The 22,273-nt window shown below is 41.3% G+C and overlaps 1 protein-coding gene across 15 annotated transcripts in view; it reads left to right on the forward strand.

Moving 5' to 3' along the window:
• The window catches only part of DOCK9 (dedicator of cytokinesis 9), a 255,310-nt gene that overhangs the window by 177,475 nt on the left and 55,562 nt on the right, over positions 1-22,273 (forward strand). For 11 of the 15 annotated variants that reach the window (XM_081127279.1, XM_081127277.1, XM_081127278.1 and 8 more), the window contains exons 19-33: positions 240-332; positions 1,339-1,462; positions 1,804-1,925; positions 3,046-3,132; positions 3,532-3,621; positions 5,052-5,167; positions 5,424-5,493; positions 6,385-6,510; positions 7,080-7,151; positions 14,436-14,582; positions 14,801-14,884; positions 15,514-15,625; positions 18,992-19,170; positions 19,415-19,528; positions 21,503-21,623. In XM_081127279.1, coding sequence (XP_080983405.1) covers positions 240-332; positions 1,339-1,462; positions 1,804-1,925; positions 3,046-3,132; positions 3,532-3,621; positions 5,052-5,167; positions 5,424-5,493; positions 6,385-6,510; positions 7,080-7,151; positions 14,436-14,582; positions 14,801-14,884; positions 15,514-15,625; positions 18,992-19,170; positions 19,415-19,528; positions 21,503-21,623 — 1,657 coding nt within the window. Of the gene's footprint in view, positions 1-239; positions 333-1,338; positions 1,463-1,803; positions 1,926-3,045; positions 3,133-3,531; positions 3,622-5,051; positions 5,168-5,423; positions 5,494-6,384; positions 6,511-7,079; positions 7,152-14,435; positions 14,583-14,800; positions 14,885-15,513; positions 15,626-15,948; positions 15,991-18,991; positions 19,171-19,414; positions 19,529-21,502; positions 21,624-22,273 lie in introns of all 15 variants that reach the window. The other 4 variants (XM_081127275.1, XM_081127271.1, XM_081127280.1 and 1 more) reach the window with 1 other exon arrangement.

Genomic DNA, 22,273 nt, shown 5'->3' on the forward strand with positions numbered 1-22,273 from the left:
GGCGAGGTCAGTTCAGAGCTACCACTCGGAGGGGTGGGAGGAGGGGAGGGGGAGGGCTGGGAGGTGAGCAAGAGGGTGAATTGGGCCCAGGAGTAAGCAGGTCTGGAGTCTCAGAGGCAGAAGTCCATCAGAGATGGTTAAGTTTATGCTGTAGGAGTGTTCTTTGCGACACATCTGAGTTTACTTTCTTACTCTATTCATTGAATGCTGGTGTTTCCCTTTGCTAACTCTTCTTTTAGTGCATTTACGGCAGACCCGGTGGGCCGGTGTTCACAAGAAGCGCCTTTGCTGCCGTTTTACACCACCATCAAAACCCAGAATTTTATGATGAGGTAAGTAGGGTTTTCAAGGGAAAACCCAGTTTAACTGGTTTTAAGGAAAACTCCAAGTACTTTGCTTAGTAAAGCAAAATTCAAGAGAAGCTGCATACTATACTGAAATCACAGTGATAGAACTAAATGCTGAATTATTTATTTTACACAGTTTTTTCTAATTGTAAAAGTAATGTATTTATGGAAAAAGTAAAACTTGGAAAATGCAGATAATATAGAGAATAAAAAGTTAAAACCTTCCTCTGTCACTACCACAATTAATAATTCTGACATAGTTTCTTTCAAATTCATACTTATATAGTTATGTTTGTTGGACCTTTCTTATAGTTAGGTTTTCTTATGTAAATGTTCCACCCTGGTTTTTCACCATGCCTTGGCTGTGTTAAATTAATGTAGTGATTTCTCTCATGTGTTTTCCAATTCCTTCTAGAATTGAAATATCGACTCTCCTTTGTTTGGTCAGTAATGTCTTAGTCTGTTTATGCTGCTATAACAAAATACCACAGACTGAGTGACTGATAAACAGCAAATATTTATTGCTTAGAGTTCTGGAGGCTGGAAGTCTGAGATCAGAGGCCAGCGTGATCAGGCGAGGGCCATCTTTTAGTTGCAGATTATCAGTTGTATTCTCACATGGTGGAAAGGGCTAGGGAGCTCTGTGGGATCTCTTTTATATAAGAGCATTAATCCCATTTATGAGAGTTTCTCCCTCATGACCTACTCATCTTCAAAGGCCCCTATTTAATATCATCACTTTTGAGGGTTAGAATTTCAACATGTGAATTTGGGAGGGAGTTGGGGGGACACAGACATTCAGCCCATAATAGGATCCATTTCTTCCTTAGCACAGTTTACAGTCTCAGATTTCTTTGCCTGCAAATGTTACTATCAGTTTGGAGACCAAATGCACACTTAGGCACTGGGTGATGCGTAGTGTGGCTGCTTTCACCAAGAAATTTTGTTGTTTTGGAATATTATAAAAATTGTTATTTTGTCTTCCTTGCAGATTAAAATAGAATTGCCCACCCAGCTACATGAAAAGCACCACTTGTTGTTCACATTTTTCCATGTCAGCTGCGACAATTCAAGTAAAGGAAGCACAAAGAAGAAGGATGTTGTTGAAACACAAGGTTTGAAATTTTATCATTCCTTTGATTGTCTATAACTTACACGTTAGGCTCTTAAATTGTATTTTGATCTGAATTTGCATCCTTTCGCAAAGGACTTTTTAGATGATGTTTGTGAAGGTAGCATGTCTGGCTTGTATATGTAATTTTCTATAAAAGATAAGTTTAGAATTCTAACCCCAAAGGAGTCAGAGTACATTGTAGACTATATTCAGGGTCTTTTCAATTTCTTAACCCTGATTGATATTGACAGTTCTTACAGATCTGGCAACTTAGTAACATTGGCTTTCTTTCTTAAGTTTTCCTATACTTACAGTGAATTTTTTTGTTCTTTGTTTCAACAGTGGGATATTCCTGGCTTCCTCTTCTGAAAGATGGAAGGGTGGTGACCAACGAGCAGCACATTCCCGTCTCAGCTAATCTCCCATCTGGCTACCTTGGCTACCAGGAGCTTGGGATGGGCAGGGTATAGGACTTTAAGATTGGTTTATCCCAGTTCCTTCAGAAAACATTAAAGATCGACTGAAGCAACAATAACACAAAAAAGCACATAGTATTTTTTCCCGTACCAGCATTTTGGTTTTAGTTATTCATTTTCAAGTAAACGTAGGCCATTGGAAGGCAGTGCTATTAACAGTATCACAATCTATAATTATAGCTTGGGCATTTTAGTATAAGCCCAGAAGTAGCAGTGCCTCAGCAGGGACATGAATGAAGACTTGGAGATACTGGATGAGGTAGAAAATCTCTGCAAACTAGCCATGCTCAAATAAAGCATTCTTAGGGTCATGCAAACGATTAGGAATTGTCTTCCAGCTTAATGTAATAAGTCTAATAAGCAAATATCTCACCCACATGGTAGCTCATTCTGTTACCTTTCTGATTCATTAATGCTTGAATTGCCTCAGATGTCTCCAATTGGTTTGTTGGTTTTGCTTTTTTATTTTTTTAGCTATCTTAGATTTTATAGACATTAGTTTTATAACATGCTTAGATAAGGTTTGTTTCATTTCATTTTGAATGGTTTTAATGTTTCTTTACATTTTAAATAGTGCCAAATGTGGGCCCATGTTATGGAAAAATAGTTAAAATATTCCAAAATAAGGTTAAATCATATAACATTCAGTTATAATTTCTAATCTGAACGTGAAAAGAGTGGAGGTTTCTGACATTAAAACAAGCACAAACCGACGTTGACCCTTTGACCTTGCCAGGAGTACTTACTGTCCTATTTGCTTTATCTGGCACCTTGTGCCATCACTTTCAGAATCCTGAACTCGAATTTGGTTAAGTCATTGGTGAAATAGGATTCTTTCCCTCTCAAATGCACAGTAATTCTTATAGCTGCAACTAAACAGGAAAGATAACTTAGAAAATCTAGTAAGAAGAGCATTGTACTTGGGAAAGAAAGTGGGCAGAAATTAGTGTTGGTTGCATCCTGCTGTGAGCCAGGCATAGGCATGAGTAGCAAGTCACCACAGCTGTTTGGGGCTTCAACACCACATCAGGACCCTCATCCAAGATGGTGACTGAAGCCAAGATCACTAATCTGTTGGGATGTTTTTTCCCCCCTCCTTATTTTTCAGCATTGTGGTCCAGAAATCAAATGGGTAGATGGAAGCAAGCCACTGCTGAAAGTTTCAACTCATCTGGTTTCCACGGTGTATACCCAGGTATCCTCTATTCCATTAAAATTAGCACTGATTGCTCTGTGAATGAATTTGTATGATTTTTTTTGCAAAACAAGAGTCTAATTGATATTATATAGATATATTTTTACTCTATAAGTCCTCTTTTGAAGAAAGGAAGTAATTTAAGGTGCTCATATGTACTGAAATAAATGAACAGTACAAGTAACATTTCTTAACAGTTTTCTTTTTTTGTTGGAGGATCTTTTGAAATGTTTTTTAAATTTTTTATTTTCATCTCTTTGATGTTTTCATTTTTAATAGGATCAGTTTTCATAGTCTCAATAAAACACTCATGCTGCAAGAAGCAAATACTTGTATTTCTACAGCAGATATGCTAATAAACTTTCATTTTCTTTTCTTTTTCTTTTCCACCCCCCACAGGATCAGCATTTGCATAATTTTTTCCAGTACTGTCAGAAAACTGAATCAGGAGCCCAAGCCCTAGGGAATGAACTTGTAAAATACCTTAAGGTATCAGATGGCTTTCTTAATAACCCCTTTTTAATGAGTTTGGAGTTGATTGGGTTTTCTCTCTGGTGGTGAGTGTTATAAGGATGCTCGTAGCTAGATGCTCTCACACCAACAGCTTCTGTATGGTTTTGGACAGTGTCAAGAAGGGGAATCAGAAATAGCGCTCCTCATACCTTCATCCTAGTCCCACGCATACTTGTCCCAGGTCAGACCTAAGACATACTGTTCCCTGTGTAGGAAACCCCTCACTTACACAGAGGCCGTCTGTGTTGAGTGCCCACTTGGTGTACAGCACAGTAACAGGCACATAAGAAGCAGTGACTTTAGTCTCACCATTAAGGAACTTCTAGTTCATTGTAGGCAATAACATAAGCTTCGAGAATGCCTAGTAAGTGGGTTCAAAACAAAACAGAACAAATAGTGCACGCCAGTAAACACAGCTTTGTGCAGGGTCAGGGAGATTCCTGGAGTCCATGCACCTGGGAGCAAGGAGGGTTTGTCTAAGGGAATTCTGTTCAAACTATGGTTCTAGGGGAACATTTTTTAAAAGAAAGTAGCTAAACGGGCATTCTAAGCATGGGGACAAAATATAAGAAACATAAGAAGTGGAATAGAAGCCTGGTTTATTTAAGCAAGGGAAACGGAACAGGGATCCTGAAATCACTGCTGTGCCAAATCCCCTTTCGGCTACCTCAGAGAACCCTGTGAGATGAAGAAGAGCCTCTGTATTATGTTTCCTATTGCTCCTGTAAGACATTCCCACAGACTTGGTGGCTTAAAACAACCCAAATTTCTTATCTTACCCTTCCGTAGGTCAAAAGTCTGACATGAGCTTCACTGGGCTGAAATCAAGGTGTTATTAATAGGGAGTTTCCTTTCTGGAGACTAAGGGTGAATCTGGTTTATTATCCTTCTCAGCTTCTAAAAGCTGCCTACATTCCTCGGCTTGTGGCCAGTTCATCCATCTCAAAGCCTCCAAAGTTGCACCTCTGACCATTCTTCCCTAGATATGTCTCCCCACCCCTTGGCCTCCCTCTTCCAGTTTAAGGACCCCTGTGATTACATCAGGCCCACCTGGGTAAGTCCAGGAGCGTCCCCCTATCTTAAGGCCAGCTGGTTAGCATCCTGAATCCCCCTTTGCCATGTAACCTATTCACAAGCTCTGGGGATTAAGACATGGACATCTTTGTCCCTTATCCTGCCGGCCACTGCCTTCCATTTGTTTTAGATGCACTTCTTCCATCCTTATTTGAAACTGAGTGGAAATTGCTTAGGGCTGGTTTACTTTAAGAGGAGTAACTCAAACTTTGGTATTCTGCATCTGTAGAGCCTGGCCGTGGAAGGCCACGTGATGGTGACTGAGTGGAAATTGCTTAGGGCTGGTTTGCTTTGAGAGGAATAACTCAGACTTTGGTGTCCCGCGCCTGCAGAGCCTGCACGCCATGGAGGGCCACGTGATGATCGCCTTCCTGCCCACCATCCTAAACCAGCTGTTCCGAGTCCTCACCAGAGCAACTCACGAGGACGTCGCCGTCAACGTGACACGGTGAGAGAGGCATAAGGCGGACGCTCTCCTTCCCTTCCAGTCTGTCCACACCTGGAGCAGTCATACATACCTGGATGCTAGTGTGTGTGAAACATTATATTTAAGAAATTTATTTTGATCCCATATGTAGAAATCCCATCTGATTCCTTGTTTCCTGTGGTGCCAATAGCGTCATCGTTGTTCTACTGTGATAATAATGAAATGTTTCCATTTTCACATTACTATTCATTGCTTTATTCATTCCTATGGTGTGTAGGGTCATTATTCATGTGGTTGCCCAGTGCCATGAGGAAGAATTGGAGAGCCACTTGAGGTCATATGTTAAGGTATGTAAAATATAACTGTCCCGATCATTTAAATCTGTGGCTCTCCAATTTTCCTTCTAAGAACTTTTTAATCTAGTTCTTTTGGGGTATATTTTGTGATGAAACCTAATACCTCTCCTTTCTCTTCTATATCACATAGCCAGTGCTTGCACCTGGATGAGGGAAAATCCAAAGAGGGGCAGCCATTCATTTATTTACTTAATATCATTTTGTCAACTACATTTCTCCTTTTAATGGCTTTTGCAAATAATGTGACCCAAATGATGTGGAAGTTTAAAGAAGACTATTAACTCCCTCTTAGCTAGGCCTCTGGTATAGCTTGTTGTCTTTTTCTTTTTCCCACCCAAAATTACCAGGAAAACTGCTTCTCCCAAGATAGGAAGGTTAGCTCTGGCCTCCATCTAAGTAGATGACTACATGGGACAGCAAGAGATGTTGTTGGAATAAATATCAACAAGTTCTTCATTTATATGAGATGTTCAGCAAACTCAGTGGCAGTTCCTGTTCTAAACAGTTACTTACATTCCACTTAGTCTTTGATACTATCAATTATAGCTGTGTTCCTTTAAAAAATAAAGTTTGGGTTGTTTAGGGATTCAGTTACCCAGTGTCGTGTGACACGTTTTGTGAAGTCCTGAGGAGGAGGAGTGGGGGCTGAAGGACCCCTGACCTGAGTCAGGTGATTCACATATTTAGGTGGGTCCTCCGAAGACATCCTGAGCTCCCTCTTTCTGTCACATGACAACAACCGTTCCCACCTTCCGTTTCCACACCTTCCTCTTGCACCCATGCATTTGTGCCTTGGTCCCCGGTCATTCTTTGGAGCCTCATCAGCTTTCCGCTCGACTTGGAGAACCAGTGCATTAAAGCATCTTTCCCTTTTCTTCAAAGTATGCTTATAAGGCTGAGCCATATATTGCCTCTGAATATAAGACAGTGCATGAAGAACTGGCCAAATCCATGACCGCAATTCTCAAGCCTTCTGCTGATTTTCTCACCAGCAACAAACTGCTTAAGGTACGTTGGGAGGGCTAGTGTGACTCTGCAGTATTAAAACTGATTAAAGAAAATTCAGGTTCCTCTGCTTGATCAATTCACCCTTTTCTGTGTGCTTTTAGAGACAATCGCCACCTCCTAGTTCTTCAGTAACAACTTTGCTCCTTGTACTGGTGCCCCCGTTGAAGCTGCAAATTGTTATTGTACTCAGAGTTTCATGGCCTCTTAGGTATTAATAAGCCATTATATTTAAACCACTGGAGGACTGTGGGTTAGAGATTATACAGGCAAGTGTCAGCAGGCGAGACTCAGCCAAAAGGAAAGATTTCGCATCTAATTGAGCGGCGCCTCTTGTGTGGGTTGCTAAGCTTACACGCTTTATTTCTTGGTGGGATGGAGTCACTTATTGTTGGACATGTGAAAGCAGGAGAACACCTGCCACACACCTCTGGTCTAATAATAATTTGACAAGAGGTTCAACCATGATTTTTGGTCACATCTGTTTTATGTCAGTAACGTTGTCAGCCTAAGAGAATAAATGTCTCTTCTAATTGGTTATTTTTCTTACTGGAATCCTTTTTTTCTTTCAGTATTCGTGGTTTTTCTTTGATGTTTTGATAAAATCCATGGCTCAGCATTTGATAGAGAACTCCAAAGTTAAGGTATGTCACTTCATATGAGGGCTTGTGTGGCGGTGCTTAGGGAAAACTACCTTTCATTGTGTTTGTAGCTAACATTTATTAATGCTTCTTGTGTGCTGCTTACAGTACTGTTTTAATTACTTTCCAGTAATAAAGCATTTTAGCTTCATAACAACCTTATGGGGGAAGTATTAGTTTTACCCCTCATTTTATAGATGAAGAAACTGAGGCCAGGATGCTTGAGTTACTTGCCCAAGGCCATGCCGCTAGTGAACAGAGGGACCCAGGTTTTGAGACCACTCTGGCTCTAATGCCCACACGCCTCAAGCACTAAATCCAAAGAAAAATGTGTCTTTTCCTTTGACTAGCTTAGAAATCTTCAAGGGTGTTGAAATGGGAATAGTTTAAGCATTCATTTAAAGTGAATTTACCTGGTGTCTCTTAAGTGTCTTGAACATCCTAGACATTTCTCAGGGACTTGGATGAGTATCTGATGCTACTTCACGTCCTCTATAACCAATGAATTGACTCAGAGATAACTTAGCCTCTCCCCAGCCCTCCTTTCTGAGGTGCTGAGTATGTGCCTGTAAGACTCTCTAAGTCCCCATGCTGTGCCCAGGTTCATCTCTGGACTGATGCCTGTTGAGGCATGACTGGTTGTTGCTGGTTGTCTGAGCGTCAATAAATTTTTATAAAATTCCAAGGCAGTAAACACAGGTGGGATGTTGCAGAGTTCCTTCTGAAATGCACATTCTTGCAGTTGCTATTGTGACTATGAATTCTCACTGCATTGTAGCTGTACAGAAGTGGGAGCTGGAGGAGTCTGGGTGAGAGCTGGAGGCACTCGTGCACCAGCAGCAGTTGTGGTGCCTGACAGTCTCTCTCAATGAATATGGGAAGGAGGGTGGAGCCACAGGCAGGGAGGGTCAGGATCTAGGCCATCTGGACTCTAGGAGGAAGCCTTGGGAAAGGCTGATGGATTTTTGTCAAGCAGAAGGTGGGTGGTTCAGAACCTAAAGCCGTAGTTTCCTCTAGTAGAGTGGGCACTAGTGCCTGACCAGATGGTTTCCTTTTTTCCCTTTTTTTCTTTTAAATCCAATTTTAACACACAGGGAGATGCCAGATGGAGGTGGGCCCTGTCTTCCACAGAGTAACACACCATCTGAATCATGCCAGTACAGCCTGCCAAGGGAAAAATCTAGCAGACTATCTACTTGGCAGTGTGAAGCTAGTGTGCGTGCATATACACGTGTGCATACACACACGCACACACATGCACATGTGGAGGTTATTTGGATATATTACCTTTCTGTTAAAAATGTCATTGCAGGATAGGCTTTAGCTCCATATTAGTTTGCACAGGCTGCCATAACAACTCCCACAGCCTGGGTGGCTTAAACAATAGAAATTTATTTTCTCACTATTCTGGATGATGAAAGTTCGAGATTGAGATGTCTGTAGGGTTGATTTCTTCAGAGGCCTCTCTCCTTGGCTTATAGATGGCTGTCTTCTTCCTATGTCTTTATACTGTCTTTCTTCTGTGGGTGTCAGTGTCCTAATCTCTTAGGACACCAGCACTGTTGGACGAAGGCCACTTAATGACCTTCTTTTAACTTAATTACCTCTTTAAAGACCCTGTCTCTAAATACTGTCATATTCTAAAGTATAAGATATTAGCATGAATTTTGAGGGGACACAATTCAGTCCATAACAAGGTCACACTGGATTTTTTATTATTTTTGGCTCTAAAATAATTACTTTAGAGAGATTAATGACTTGCTTTTTTTTAATCCTCACCTAAGGATATTTTTTCCCTTGCTTTACAGAGAGAGAGAAGGGAGAGAGAGAAGGGGGGAGGGGCGAGGAGCATCGATGTGAGAGAGACACATCGATTGCTTGCCTCCTGCACGTGGCCCCACTAGGGCTGGGGATTGAGCCTGCAACCAAGGTATGTGCCCTTGACCAGAATCAAACCTGAGACCCTTCAGTCCAAGGGCAGGTGCTCTAACCACTGAACAAAACCTGCTAGGGCTGATTTGCTTATATTTTAAAATATAACTGATTTGTTCAGAAAGTATTCCTTGTGCCCTTATTATGTGCAGACTCAAGGATTACAAAGTTAAATGTAGCGTGGTTTGTGTGGTCATGAATTTAGGTGGAAAAGTATACAATTAGACCATGGGAGCAATGGTCAAGGAGGTAACAGACAGTTTGGAAACATAAGAAGTATATTTAAAACCAAGTATCAATGACATCTTTGAGACCTGTGATAGATTAATAAAGGGACTCAGTTGCATGTATGCTTTACTCCAGAGCCAAATTAAACCAATGTACCTTTAGGGATGGCAGAGACCTGACAGCTACCTGATGGTCCAACTCCTCCCTTTGTCCCCGAGGTTGAGATGGAAGTATAGACCCGTGAAGTAACTTGCCCAGGGTCACACAGCTGAGCAGAGCCAAGGACTGACTGAATCAGCCTCTCCCAGATGCTCTGCCATTTCCAGCCTTATAATCGAATTCTCCTTCGCCTCTGGGAAATAGTTTGTTTTTGGAACTCTGTGGAACAAACCACTCAAATGCTACCATGCACAACCTTTTCCTGAAGTTAATTGTATCTTGGTCCTAAAACAATATTCAGAGAGTTTTTAGAAGTAGCTTATTTTAAAATTGCTATCCAACTTAAAAATAAACATTGGCATCCAAAGGAGAAAACTTAACTATAACATAATTTACTATAAAAAGAGATTCAAAACACCTACTTACCACTTGGGAGAGTTGAATATTTTCACTTTTGGAAGATTCCCCTCTGACTTCCTCTCTCATGACACCCCAGAAACCATGCTGCTCTTTCCTTAAATCACGTATTATTAATCTAGGAACTTCTCTCACCTTTTTTGAAGCCTTTGTTTAGTTTGCCTTATATCTTAGGAGTAATGAATTTTATACGTTTGAATTCATTATTTTTACATTTGTCTTATACTTACATCTTAAGAATTATATGTCCTAGTCCCTGATCCCAGTGTTCGGAATTTAAGAGACCAGTTCATGATCACCATTCCTGTGTCATTGGTGATTTCCAAAATCATGGTCAAATCCACTCAGTTTTTATTTTATTTTTTTTTAAATCCTCACCTGAGGATATTTTTTCCATTGCCCTTCAGAGAGAGTGGAAGGGACAGAGAAAGAGAGGGGGCGGGGAGATATTAATGTGAGAGAGACACATCGATTGGTTGCCTCCCGCTCACACCCTGACCGGGGCATAGGGATCAACTCTGTAACCCAGATACATGTCCCTGACTGGCATCAAACCCGAGACCCTTCAGTCCGTGGGCCAATGTTCTAACCACTAAGTAAAATCAGCTAGGGTGAGTTTTTATATTTTTTGACTGAAGATTATTAATATCATCCAATGTGTTTAAAATCCTGACCTGATTTCCTTCCTCATTTGTGAGTTTTTCTTCAAATGCTATGACCAGGAACACACCCATCTTGTAGGGGCACCTGGGCCACCGATTCATATCAGAGCTAGGTAATGCTTTTAGTGTTGCTGACAGATACCTGGCATTGATCAGTATTGGGGGGCATAGTGTATGTGAGACAAGGCCTTCAGTGTACAATCCCCGTGTTAGTGGAGTGGTTCCATCTGGCGCACATTTACGTGGAGGGATAAATTTGCACGTTGGTTGCTCGCTTCTGGTGGCTGCTGCACTCTTTCTGAAGATGGGGGTGGCCACATGTGCCCACCTTCCCATCCCCAGGCAGAGTATACTCTGTGACATTTGTTGAGGAAGGCTGTGGGTCACAGCCTCTCTTTGAACTAGCATCTAAACTAAGCAAATTTTTTTTGCTAGCCCCTGTGTTTCATAGGTGACATGTGCTCAGAATTTAAAATAAGTGGTTTTTGAGTATATGTCATTGAGGTCTACTAAGTTATAACCCACAACCCCATTCTGCCTCAATGGGCAACATATTTTAGGTGTTTTTTTTCTGTCATTTACATTTGCCAACTATAATTTCAGCAGACTGAAATTATATTTTGAGTTTCCTTTCCTCCCACATTGAATGAGCAAATTACTAGCATTCCACAGGTGTACTTCGATGAAGCTGGAAAACCTGGCATAGGATAGGATGAGTGTATGCCCTTAAGTGTTACTTATTTAACCTTCAGCCATTTTCCTGGCTTAACTGAGCAAGGAAAGAGCTTTCATTTGAAAAGTGGAAGGAGGATGGTGTGGTTCCTGTTCTAAATGGACTGTTTGGACCTAGGTACAGGTGACGGCAGGATGTTTATATCCGTCCTTTCATCCGCGGGTAAATGCTTTGAGCAGCTGTTTGCTCTGTGCAGAGCACTGAGGAGCCATGCACGTGGAGCAGAGGATGCATCCTCAGCCTCAAAGCTGACATAGCCCTTGGAGAAAGAAGACATTCGGCTTGCAACAGTTGGAGGGGAGTGCAGGAGGGTGTATGTGTGAGCTCCAGAATGAGAGATTAACGTAGAGGTAGAGATGGAACCTTACCTGGGCCTAGAAATGCCACCTTTAGAGAGAAGAGAATGAGCTTTAGGCACAGGAAGGAACTCATGCCCAGGTAAGGCCTCAGTGGCAGAGCTCGGGCAGAGAGTAGAGGGAAAGAGTGAAAAACAAGACCAACTCAGAAACAACAATGAGATTATGGGGAGCTTTGAGGCCAGGCAGCTGATGATTTGGTAAAGACCATAGAGAGGTAGGGTAGGTTCTTGAGCAGGAATGACAAGATGGAAAGCGCTCATAAGCACAATGGTTTGGAAACTTTTATATCAGTGAGTCTGCTTTCCCCTTGGAGTTTAGCCCATGGAACAGATTAACATACCTGTTATGTTTTAGATGTCTGGGGGTTTTCTTAGCTCTCTAACTGCAATAATATGAAATGACATTTTATGGTGATGCTGATAAAGCCTTTAAAATAAAGATGTAATGCTACACCTTGTCACACTCAACAAAATTAGAAATATTTCTTATCATCTGACACCCATTCTATATTCAGTTTTCCCCCAGGTGTCTCAGAAATGTTATTTTACTATGGATTTTCTGAATCAGGATCTAAACATAGCCCAGACATTGCATTTGGTTTATGTGTCTCCAAAGTTTCTTGTTTTGTCAAACTGTTCCTGCTCTTTTTTTTTTTTAATGCAATGTATTTGTTGAAGAAAGTGGACCATTTGTCCTTTCATAATTTCTCACATTCTAGATTTAGCTGACTGCAACTTCACAGTTTTCTGTGACATGCTTCTATGTGCCTGTCTTTCCTATAAACTTATAGTGATACCTAGAGGCTCAACCTCATTCGATTTGCTTTTTGTAAAGGATGCTTTGTAGTCAGCACTACTGCATCACATCAGGAGGCATACACTATCTGGTTGTTGCACTTTTAGTTATGATAGAATCGAATAATAGATTTACGTGGTGCTCCACCCTGTCCATTCATTATAGAGTTCCCCATCCACTTTTCATGGTTTAGCAACCATTGACTCAGCCTCATGCTGAAGGCCACAAGCTTTTTATGGGAGACCTGTTTTTCAGTAATGGCTATCTTGGGTCACTGGCAGTCATGCCTGGTGGTTAGAGTTGGCCTTGCATGGGTTCCTGGAAGCTGATAATCTATTGAGGCCAACACCTCAGGATACAGTTATTGGTTGCATGTATGGAACAGAATCCATTTGTAATTTCAAATTTTACTGTATTGTTTTTAAGTGAACTTTAAATTGATATTACTTGATCCTTACCTCACTTAATTCTTTGGTTTATATAAGTTTACAAAGATTTTCTTGTTATTGGTTTGAATATTAAGATTATTATAAAGCTAGTATTTCAAAATTTTATAATAGGTTCTGGTATTTAATGCATAACATAAAGCATGCTTCCATGTCAGAAATACTAAGTTCCAGGTCTAGTGTTACAAAATACTGTTTGTTTCATATGGGGATACTGGTTTGGTTGGTCCAAAGCAGACCAAAATAATTGTGCCTTAAATAAGATAGAAGGTTCATCTCTTTCTTTTGGAAAATTATGAGCCAATAGGCAGTTCGGAGAGTGAGGAACCTTGTCCCCCAAGGTCTTTTAGGGACTCGCCCTCCTTCTATCTGGTAATCCAGCCCAAGTGTCTTCCTTATGCACCCAGTGGAGAAACCGGCTCACCACCACCATGCATCCCAGGCAGTGGTAAAGAAGAGAACTTGGAAGGCAAGCCACTCCTTTTATGGGCATAGCTGGAAGACACACGTGTCACTTCCTCTTACGGCCCCTCAGCCAGAACTCAGTCACATGGCCCTTATCTAGCCACAAATTAGGCTGGGAACTGTTGTCTCTAGCTAGACAGCTGTGCGCCTCTATAAAACCTGGGGGCTCCACCACTAAAAAGGAGGAAGAAAGTAGGGATATTAAAAGATCAGTTAGTACTTGTTAATGACTCTCTCTAAGCTTCTGTTTCCTCATCTGTAAAATGGGAATGAAAATACCCCCCCTCTTGCGGCTGTTAGAATCACATGCATGAATGGATAAATGCATGGAGCATCTCATTCAGCCCCCTTCACATTGCAGGCCCTGTTAAGTGGTTCCACTTATTACAGGCAGGAAGGGGACAGCGGGCATCTCAGAGCAGAGAGAGCACAGGCCTCGGACTCATGGTAGATCTGGATTTGAATCTTGGTTAGGTGATGGCTGTGTGACTGAGGACACATTTGCTTAACCTCTCTGACCTGTAAAAATGAGGGTCAAACTCATAAAGTTTAATAATAATTAATAATAATTCAGTTAAAAAGTACATAAAAATATCTAGTGCAGTTCCTGACATGTAAAAGATATACAGTAAATGGTAGCTAATTGTTGAGTGGTCTTCTAAGCGGTTTCAACTGGCAACGTACAATCATCCATCTTTGTCTTTTCAGTTTGAGTACTTGAAGCTTAAACCTAAGGCAGTGTTTTCTAAAGAGATGTCTGAGCAGTACAGGCATGAGAATCCCCAGAAGTGCTCGGGAAAGCACAGCTCCTGATCAGTCTCTGACTACCAGCACATCTCCATATTTCTGTAAACATCTCCAGGGTGGCCTTTATCATGCCGAAGTTTGAGATCTGAGGTCTAATCCACAGCGCTTATTTGAAGTATTAGCATACTTGTACAGTACTTTGAGAGGAGAAAGGATAATTCATCTTATCTAATTCCAGATAAATAAGATTAGAATGCTGGGGGTTTTTAAAAACGGACTCAGGGATGAGATATTTTCCCCCAACAGGTTGCAACTTAAAGCAAATTGCCCTAAATTCTTTTCAGGTTTTGCGAAACCAGAGATTTCCTGCGTCCTATCATCATGCAGTGGAAACAGTTGTGAATATGCTGATGCCACACATCACTCAGAAGTTTCGAGATAACCCAGATGCATCGAAGAATGCGAATCACAGCCTTGCTGTCTTCATCAAGGTGGGCGCTCCGGGCAAGAGGGTGTCCTCTAAGTGACGACTGAAATGTCCTTTCTCGAGGAGTAGCTAGTGTACAGTAGTTCATAGTTACTTAGCCAATGTAAATGGTATGTTTGCACTCTAAAGGATAAACTTGTTAGCAATAAGGACTGATTAGAACCCAACTTTCCAAAAACCCTGGGCTTAAGTACTTACCGTTGTGGGTTGTTTTGTCCGCAGAGATGTTTCACCTTCATGGACAGGGGCTTCGTCTTTAAGCAGATCAACAACTACACCAGCTGCTTTGCTCCTGGAGACCCGAAGGTAGTGTGTGTTGCATGCTGTTCTTTTCGTCTCACCGATTCGTTTCCAGAAACCCACCTGTTTCTCTTGGTTCACATCAGAATTTTCTTTCATTCCCAGAGACACAACTCACTCCCCTCTCTTGAAGATACTACCTAGTACTCACTTGGCGTTAATGTGTGAGATGTTAGGGACGCGGGAATTCTGAATTTGAAATAAACATATCTGTTTGATTTTCTTGTAAACCCCTGAAGTGACTTCTCAGCTGCAAAACTGGAAGTATATGTGTTGGGAGTCATGATTTATTTAGCACGGAAATAGAAGTAACAGGGGCCTTTCTCTTACCCATCTTTTTTGTTGTGTTCAGTCTGTGTCTATAATTGTAAGCCGCCTGAAATCCTTCATTGAAGTAGGAGGGACATAAATAATAAATGCCCTAAAAACCAGTGGAGAACATCATTTAATGAAATGTGTTCTCAATTTTCAAACAAGTCCCATTCTAAAATCTACAATAGCGTAGAGCATGCCGTTCCAAGACAGTCAAGAAGCTGAAGACTGGGTCTGTTGTTTCTTACAGGTTTTTTAGGATGCTGTATAAAGTGTCCAGTGAGGTATTTAACTTAGGACTAAACTTCTTTTTTTCCCTGCAGACCCTCTTTGAATACAAGTTTGAATTTCTCCGTGTGGTGTGTAATCATGAACATTATATTCCGTTGAACTTACCAATGCCATTTGGAAAAGGCAGGATTCAAAGATACCAAGGTAACCTTACCTTTACCTATAGTTACTTAGCCTTTTCACTAAGAGAGTCATTTATTTTTAATAAGATGAGAGAATTGACTCCAACATGACATTTGAATTTCTCATTGATGGATTAATTTTTTTCTAGCTAAATTTCAATGTTAAAAAATATTGATAAAAATGTCCTACGGGAACTTACTTGTCAGCAAACTTACCCGACTATAGATCACGTTAGTGTGACCCTGTTTCATTGAAACGCTCCTTTGTGTAAACAATAGAAATCCATTTTACTTACTGTAGTTTATTTTTATTTGTTTCACTTTTCCTTTTTTCTCATGAATTAGCTTTTCTTTCACCAGCCGTGGAGTCAAATGAAACTCCTGTAGGTAGGTGTGGGGTGTGCCGCTTGCTTTCTTGCATTTCCCTCCTTTAAAGATAAAGGATGCAAGTCATTGCTGAAGTGCTCACACATGCTCTTCATCCAGGCATTGCCCGTGCACTTCGGGCCGTTTTTAAGCTCGTGATAAACCAGTGAATGTCTTCTCGCTGTAACTGAGACACTGCCCTAACGTCCCAGGGAGGCATCTTGCTTTTTGCTCCTGGGCCTCTAGGATGCTTCTTTAAGAAGTAAAACAGACAAGAAAACCTGTTCACTGCAAACATGTACCATTCCACCATTTTCATAGCCCTTGTCCGTAGCGGTGGCGGTAACCTAAGCACAAGCAACACGGCTTTTCACACGCTTTTACGTTTGCATGTTGGGTCTGTATTAACTGTCCCGTATCTTTCAGTTCAGCTCAGTCACTTCTTTACCTTCACTAAGTAAATCGAAGTAGTCTCCCAGGTCTGCTGAGTGATCTTTACTGGGTTTGGTGCCTCGTTTGTGCTCAGGATTATTTATGCTAAAGGAGAGAAAAAGTGAAGGATGCCACCAAGCTATTAATAACACCTAAATCAACTGACTCTGAAATTCAGAGAGAAATATGCAAAGGCATTCATTCAGAGACATAAATATCTTCCCCCCCCAAACAGACTCAGACTGATTTTTAAGGTATGAGAAGAGGGATTGTGGCCCTAGAGTTGGCATTCATGCATTTAACAAATATTTACCCAGCACCAACTATGTTTAGCCTCAGGATACAGTCCTGGGCAAGTGTCCACAAGCGTACAAACCTTTGAAGAATTTTCGTAAGGTTTTATTAGAGCCAAACTGATGACTGTTGCCAGGAAGGTTACCCTTATTTCTAAGGAATGTAGCCTAGATGCACAAAAACAATGGATAGGTCTAGCTTAAGGCAAAGATCAACCTTTTACTAAAAAAAGTCATATGCCTGGGGTGCCACTACCCGCCATGACCTGCCCAGTTAGGAATTTGTGATCAGATCGCCCTGTGAGGTTACTTTCTATAGAACCCCTTTTCATCCACACAAGGAGGATCATCCCTGGCTGTTTTACCTAAGGGAGATTTATAGAATGTTAGAGTGATTATTGCTAAGGTGAGAAAAACAAGGCAAGGAAAGGGGGTGTGAAACAGGGTGACATTTGAGATAGGGTGACCAGAACATGGCAATCTGAAGAAAGCGAGGGGCTAGGGCCATGTATACATCTGGAGACTTTCTGGGCTGAGGTAACAGCCTCTGGTCCAAACCCTGCCCAGCTGTCTGGTCTCACTCCCTATTCTTCCCCATTTTTCAGACACACCTGCTACTCCTAGCTCCTCATACATAGCAGGCCTACCCCTGACATCCCTCTACCTCCAATAGCCACCTCTCTGGGGGAAACCTCATTTGCCTTCCCAGCCAGTCGCAGCATCTCCTACGTGGTACCTGCCAGGACTCCTCCTCACCCTCTCCCAACACCACACTGGCATTAATTGCTCTCCACCCTGCACTTCAAACCTCGTCACACCCTCCCTCACCTCACGGTCTGTTACCAGTCCCCCTGTACTTGGGGACCGTGACTGTCTTTTCCTCTCACCTGTCAGGGTGCTGAGGGCGGCCCTTTAGAACCAGTGGCTGGGCAATGAGTGTATGCTGCTCTCTGCCTTCCGCTGTGACCCAGCAGGGCCAATTGCTTATCCTGCAGAACTGAGTGAGCTAGAAATCCTTCAGGTGCCTGGCAGACTGGCACAGACTCCTAGTTGAATGCTGGGTATTTGGTGACAAGAGGGACTGCCCCAAGCAGATGGGCGTGGGTCACCTACAGATAATTTACCTTGATAAGAATGATTTTTTATAATGATACAATGAATTTTATCATTCCCCTCTCTCCCTTTTCACTACCCCTCTTCTTCCTGCACATACACACACACACACACACACACACACACACACACACAGTTAAACACATAAATAGTTTTCTTCTAAGGGGTTTATGTGGATTCAAGCTGTGAACTGTCATTTGGATACTCTGGGCTTAATGTAAAGAGTATACATGATTATTCTGGAAAGAGCAATAATCTTTCGCTTCTGCTAAAGAGCTTCATAGGACTTGGGTCAGTATTCTGGATAGGTTTAGAAGTAACTAATATGAAACTAAAGTCAAAGGAAGGGTCAATAGATTTTCCTCTAATGGATTCAGTATAAAAGTTAAAATCCTGGCCACAGCTTACTGGAAAGACGTTTCAGCTTCAGGGTGATGTTTACCTGCTTTTATTTGCCCTCTTTCAGTACTTTCACATTTGCATCTACCTTTTTTCCAGAGGAGCGTTTAGTTTTGTCATTTAACTTGCTGATGATTTCCTAGTTTGGGTTGGTGTTTTGTCCCTTTTGTTTTACTTTACTTGCTTTTAGAGGTACAGAAGTATTGAGTATATTTTTTAAAATTCTGCATTAAATAAGTTCTTCATTTAATGATAGCAAAATAAATAAGGTATTTGCTAACGTGTTAATTTTAAGCACATTGGATTTTAATGGGTGTACATAGGCTATTACTTGCCAGGAAATGGGTAAATGAACTCATTTAGTAAAGAGCATTTTAATAGACGATGTATATTTATTTTTTCTTTAATTACATGTTTGTTATCCATAGACCACTCCTCTATAATACTGTCAATTAGTATAACTTTAACTTCATGTCAATAACAGAATTATACTTGTAATATATGTTGTTCTGTATTCTAAAAATTGGTACTAAAAGTATTCACCAACTGAATTATATAGGATATAATATGCTTCAAAATCAAAATCCAGCGCAATCATTTGTGTTTAAATGTTGCTTTCAGTTAAGAGCTCCATGTGTTAAGAAGTAGAATAGTATCTTAGATAATCAGACTTTTCCCACTGGAAGCCACACCCAGGGTGGGCTGACTGTAGAGGGTGGGTTTGGTTTTTATTTTATTCAAAGGGTGGTACCTTTTAACTAAAGCAGTTTCTGTCCTCATTTCAGATCTTCAGCTTGACTACTCATTAACAGATGAGTTCTGCAGAAACCACTTCTTGGTGGGACTATTACTGAGGGAGGTGGGAACTGCCCTCCAGGAGTTCAGAGAGGTCCGGCTGATCGCAATCAGTGTGCTCAAGAACCTGCTGATCAAACATTCTTTTGATGACAGATATGCTTCAAGGGTGAGTGGTCCCCAAAGGAAGGAAATACAGATTAATAAATATCCTTTATTTTAAGTAATATAAAGAAAGTAATCAATTAAAAAATTAGTGTAACAGCATTAAGATTTTCCTCTGTTTATGGAGTAAAATCTAATAGCAGTCTTTATAGAAAGTATCTAAATACTGGAGATGGCTAGTGTCAGGTCAGTCTGTCATTAAATTCTCAGAGCCTGGGATAAACTTACAATGTGTGCCTTTGTTTTAGAGCCATCAAGCGAGGATAGCCACGCTCTACCTGCCTCTGTTTGGTCTGCTGATAGAAAATGTCCAGCGGATCAACGTGAGAGAGGTGTCCCCCTTCCCTGTGAACCCCGGCAGTGTACGTAAGCCTATTTACATATACACAGCCTGTGTTGGTTTCCTGGGGCTACCCTGACAAAGTACCACAAACTGGGTGGCCCAAAACAACAGAAATGTATCCTCTCACTGTCAAGAGGCCACAAGTCCAAAGTCAAGTTGTCGGCAGGGTTGGTTCCTTCTGGGTGAAGAATCCCTGCTTCTATCCTGGCTTCTGGTGGTTGCTCGAAATCCTTTCATTCTTTGGCTTGGGACTGCATCTCTGCCTCTACCTTCACATGGCCTTCTCCATGGTGTGTCTGTGTCTCTGGTGTCCTCTCCTGTGTCTGGTGTCCTCTCCTTTTCTTATAAGGACACCCTAATCCAGGATGAGTTCATCTCACCTTAAATCTTAATTGCATCTGCAAAGACCCTATTTCCAAATAAGGTCACATTCTGAGGTTCTGGATGGATATGAATTTGGGAGCAACACTATTCAACCCAGTACATACCTGTTCTCTTTTTTTTTTTTACCACTAAAACAATAATAATACATAGTACTTAGTAAATTATATTTCTGGCTAAGATGAGGTCAGTCAGTAAACCTTCAATTCTTGTTAAAAATCATTATAAAAATTATGCTTTCCTAATGCCCCGATGTAAAACATCAGGATCTTCTTTGTGTTGTCAACAGATTTTTATAGAGGAGGGAGGTTTAAAAAAGGAGAAAAGGATCATTCTAACCTGTGTGTTATGAAAGCCCAATGCCAGCTCTAGTTCTGACTGTCACATACAACTCAGTCTTTGAAAAGTCACCTCTTTGGGCTAAAGTCTCAGTCTCTCTCTCTCTCTCTCTCTCTCTCTCTCTCTCTGTGTAAAATTAGAAAGTCAAGCTGGATGTCAGGCCAGGCCCCACCTCCAAAGAGGCCTGACCACAGTAATTTATATTATCTTCATCTAGTCATTTAAAAATGTATTGGAAATTAAGTTGACTGAAGAATGACCCCAGAAATTATCTCAACATTTTTTAATTGGAGCCCACCTGCCATTAGTTTGGACAAATGTTACCAGTTCCGCAATTGCCTTTTCCCTTTCATTCTGGACCCGTGAACTAGCTCAGCTGTTAATCTTGCCTCTTTGTCATCTAGCGTACTTGGGAAGTTACTTTTCGTATTTCTGTTCCTTTTCCCTAGTGATGCATTGCTCTATTTTTTACTCTCCACCTCCGAATACACTAAATAATGATGCCCTGAGAAAAGCCATATTTATAGAATGTTTTTTGTAATTCCAAAGGGCATAAACTTTCACTGTCTTAACTAAACTGCACCTCGCTCATCTCACCCTATACAACATTGTATTTCATGGGTGTATTCTCTAAACCTTTTCTAATCAGAATAAGTAATTCAGGGCATAGTGCTATCCTCTGTACTGCTTCGGTCTTGAGGAAAAGGAACACAGGTCTCTCCTTGGCTAGTACCCAGTAAAATCCCTTTGGTGACATCACTTTAAAATTAACATAGTTTCTCCCCTGATTGAGAGTGCACATGCAGCTCCAAACTTGCAGAGATTTCTCGCTGCTGCTCCTGCAAATCACTGGTGCTCATGTGGGAGAATTTCCAACATCAAAGAGAATCAATCCCGCATTCCAGATAGAAAGAGCACGTGAGGCTTTTTCAGAAGGAAAAAACATACCCAAATAATTTAGAGAACCGTTGGACGTCAGAGCTCTGGAAAGGGAAAGGTGCCAGACCTTCTGAGGACAGAAGTGACTTTATGGGCCCAAATCTGTGCCCCCTAGGCTTTAAATATGTTGCACTCCCTTCTCCTTGCTCTTCCTCTGGTCCACCTGCCACCTTCTCCCCTCTGGTGTCCCGCGTGGCTGCTCCTCCCACTCGGGCACATGTAACTTGTCAGGCCATCCTGTCTTGTTCGAACACTTGCCCTCACGCTTCCAAGATCCACTGAGGACTCTTTAAATCATCTTTGATCATTTCTTCTCTTTCTCCCCTTTTTGCAGACTGTGAAGGAGGAATCGCTCACTTTGCCTCCTGTGAACCCGCTGGTGACGCCGCAGAAGTCCGGAAACACGCTGGACAACAGCCTGCACAAAGATCTCTTCGGCGCCATCTCTGGCATTGGTAATGCTGGCCCTCGTCTCGGCTCTACTCTGGTTTATTCCGAAAGTGTCTTCAATCACTTGTTAGCTTTCAGATGAGAACTCTGAAGTCTGTGTTTCTGCTTCGAATATTGTTTTCCTGGTTTTGATAGTTAATGACTGGAACCCCTCAACTCTACACTGAAATAGAGATCCCAGAGTCTCATGAATTCTGAATATAGTACACTTACTCACATATTCGTACTATTGGCTTTTTGTTAATCTTAAATTAATTTATCATTTTAAGTCTGTAAATTGGAGTGTTTATGCTTTTAGGAAAGGAATATCTTTGCAGGTGTGTGTGAGGGGAGTGGTACGATTTATCTGTAGTGTTAGCAATTTAGGTGAAACGTGACGGAGTAATTCCTGAAGGGGATAGTGATTTATGGCCAGAGTGCAATCCTGAAAGTGGTTTTCTAAAATCTTCTTTCCTGGAATATTTTTTCTATCTGAAATAATACAAGAGCAGCCCCATGAGGAGGAAAACAGATGGCATAAACCAAGATCCAAATGGAGTAGTTTCTCTGAAAGAAAATGCCTGAGAAATGTACTTATTAATATTCTAAACAATTGAGCCCCTGTGCCAACTCCTTCATAAAGAAAATGATACAAAAAATATATGTCTTCACAGAT

This window comes from Miniopterus schreibersii (assembly GCF_964146895.1).
Source record: "Miniopterus schreibersii genome assembly, chromosome: 2".
Classification (NCBI taxonomy): Eukaryota; Metazoa; Chordata; class Mammalia; order Chiroptera; family Miniopteridae; genus Miniopterus; species Miniopterus schreibersii.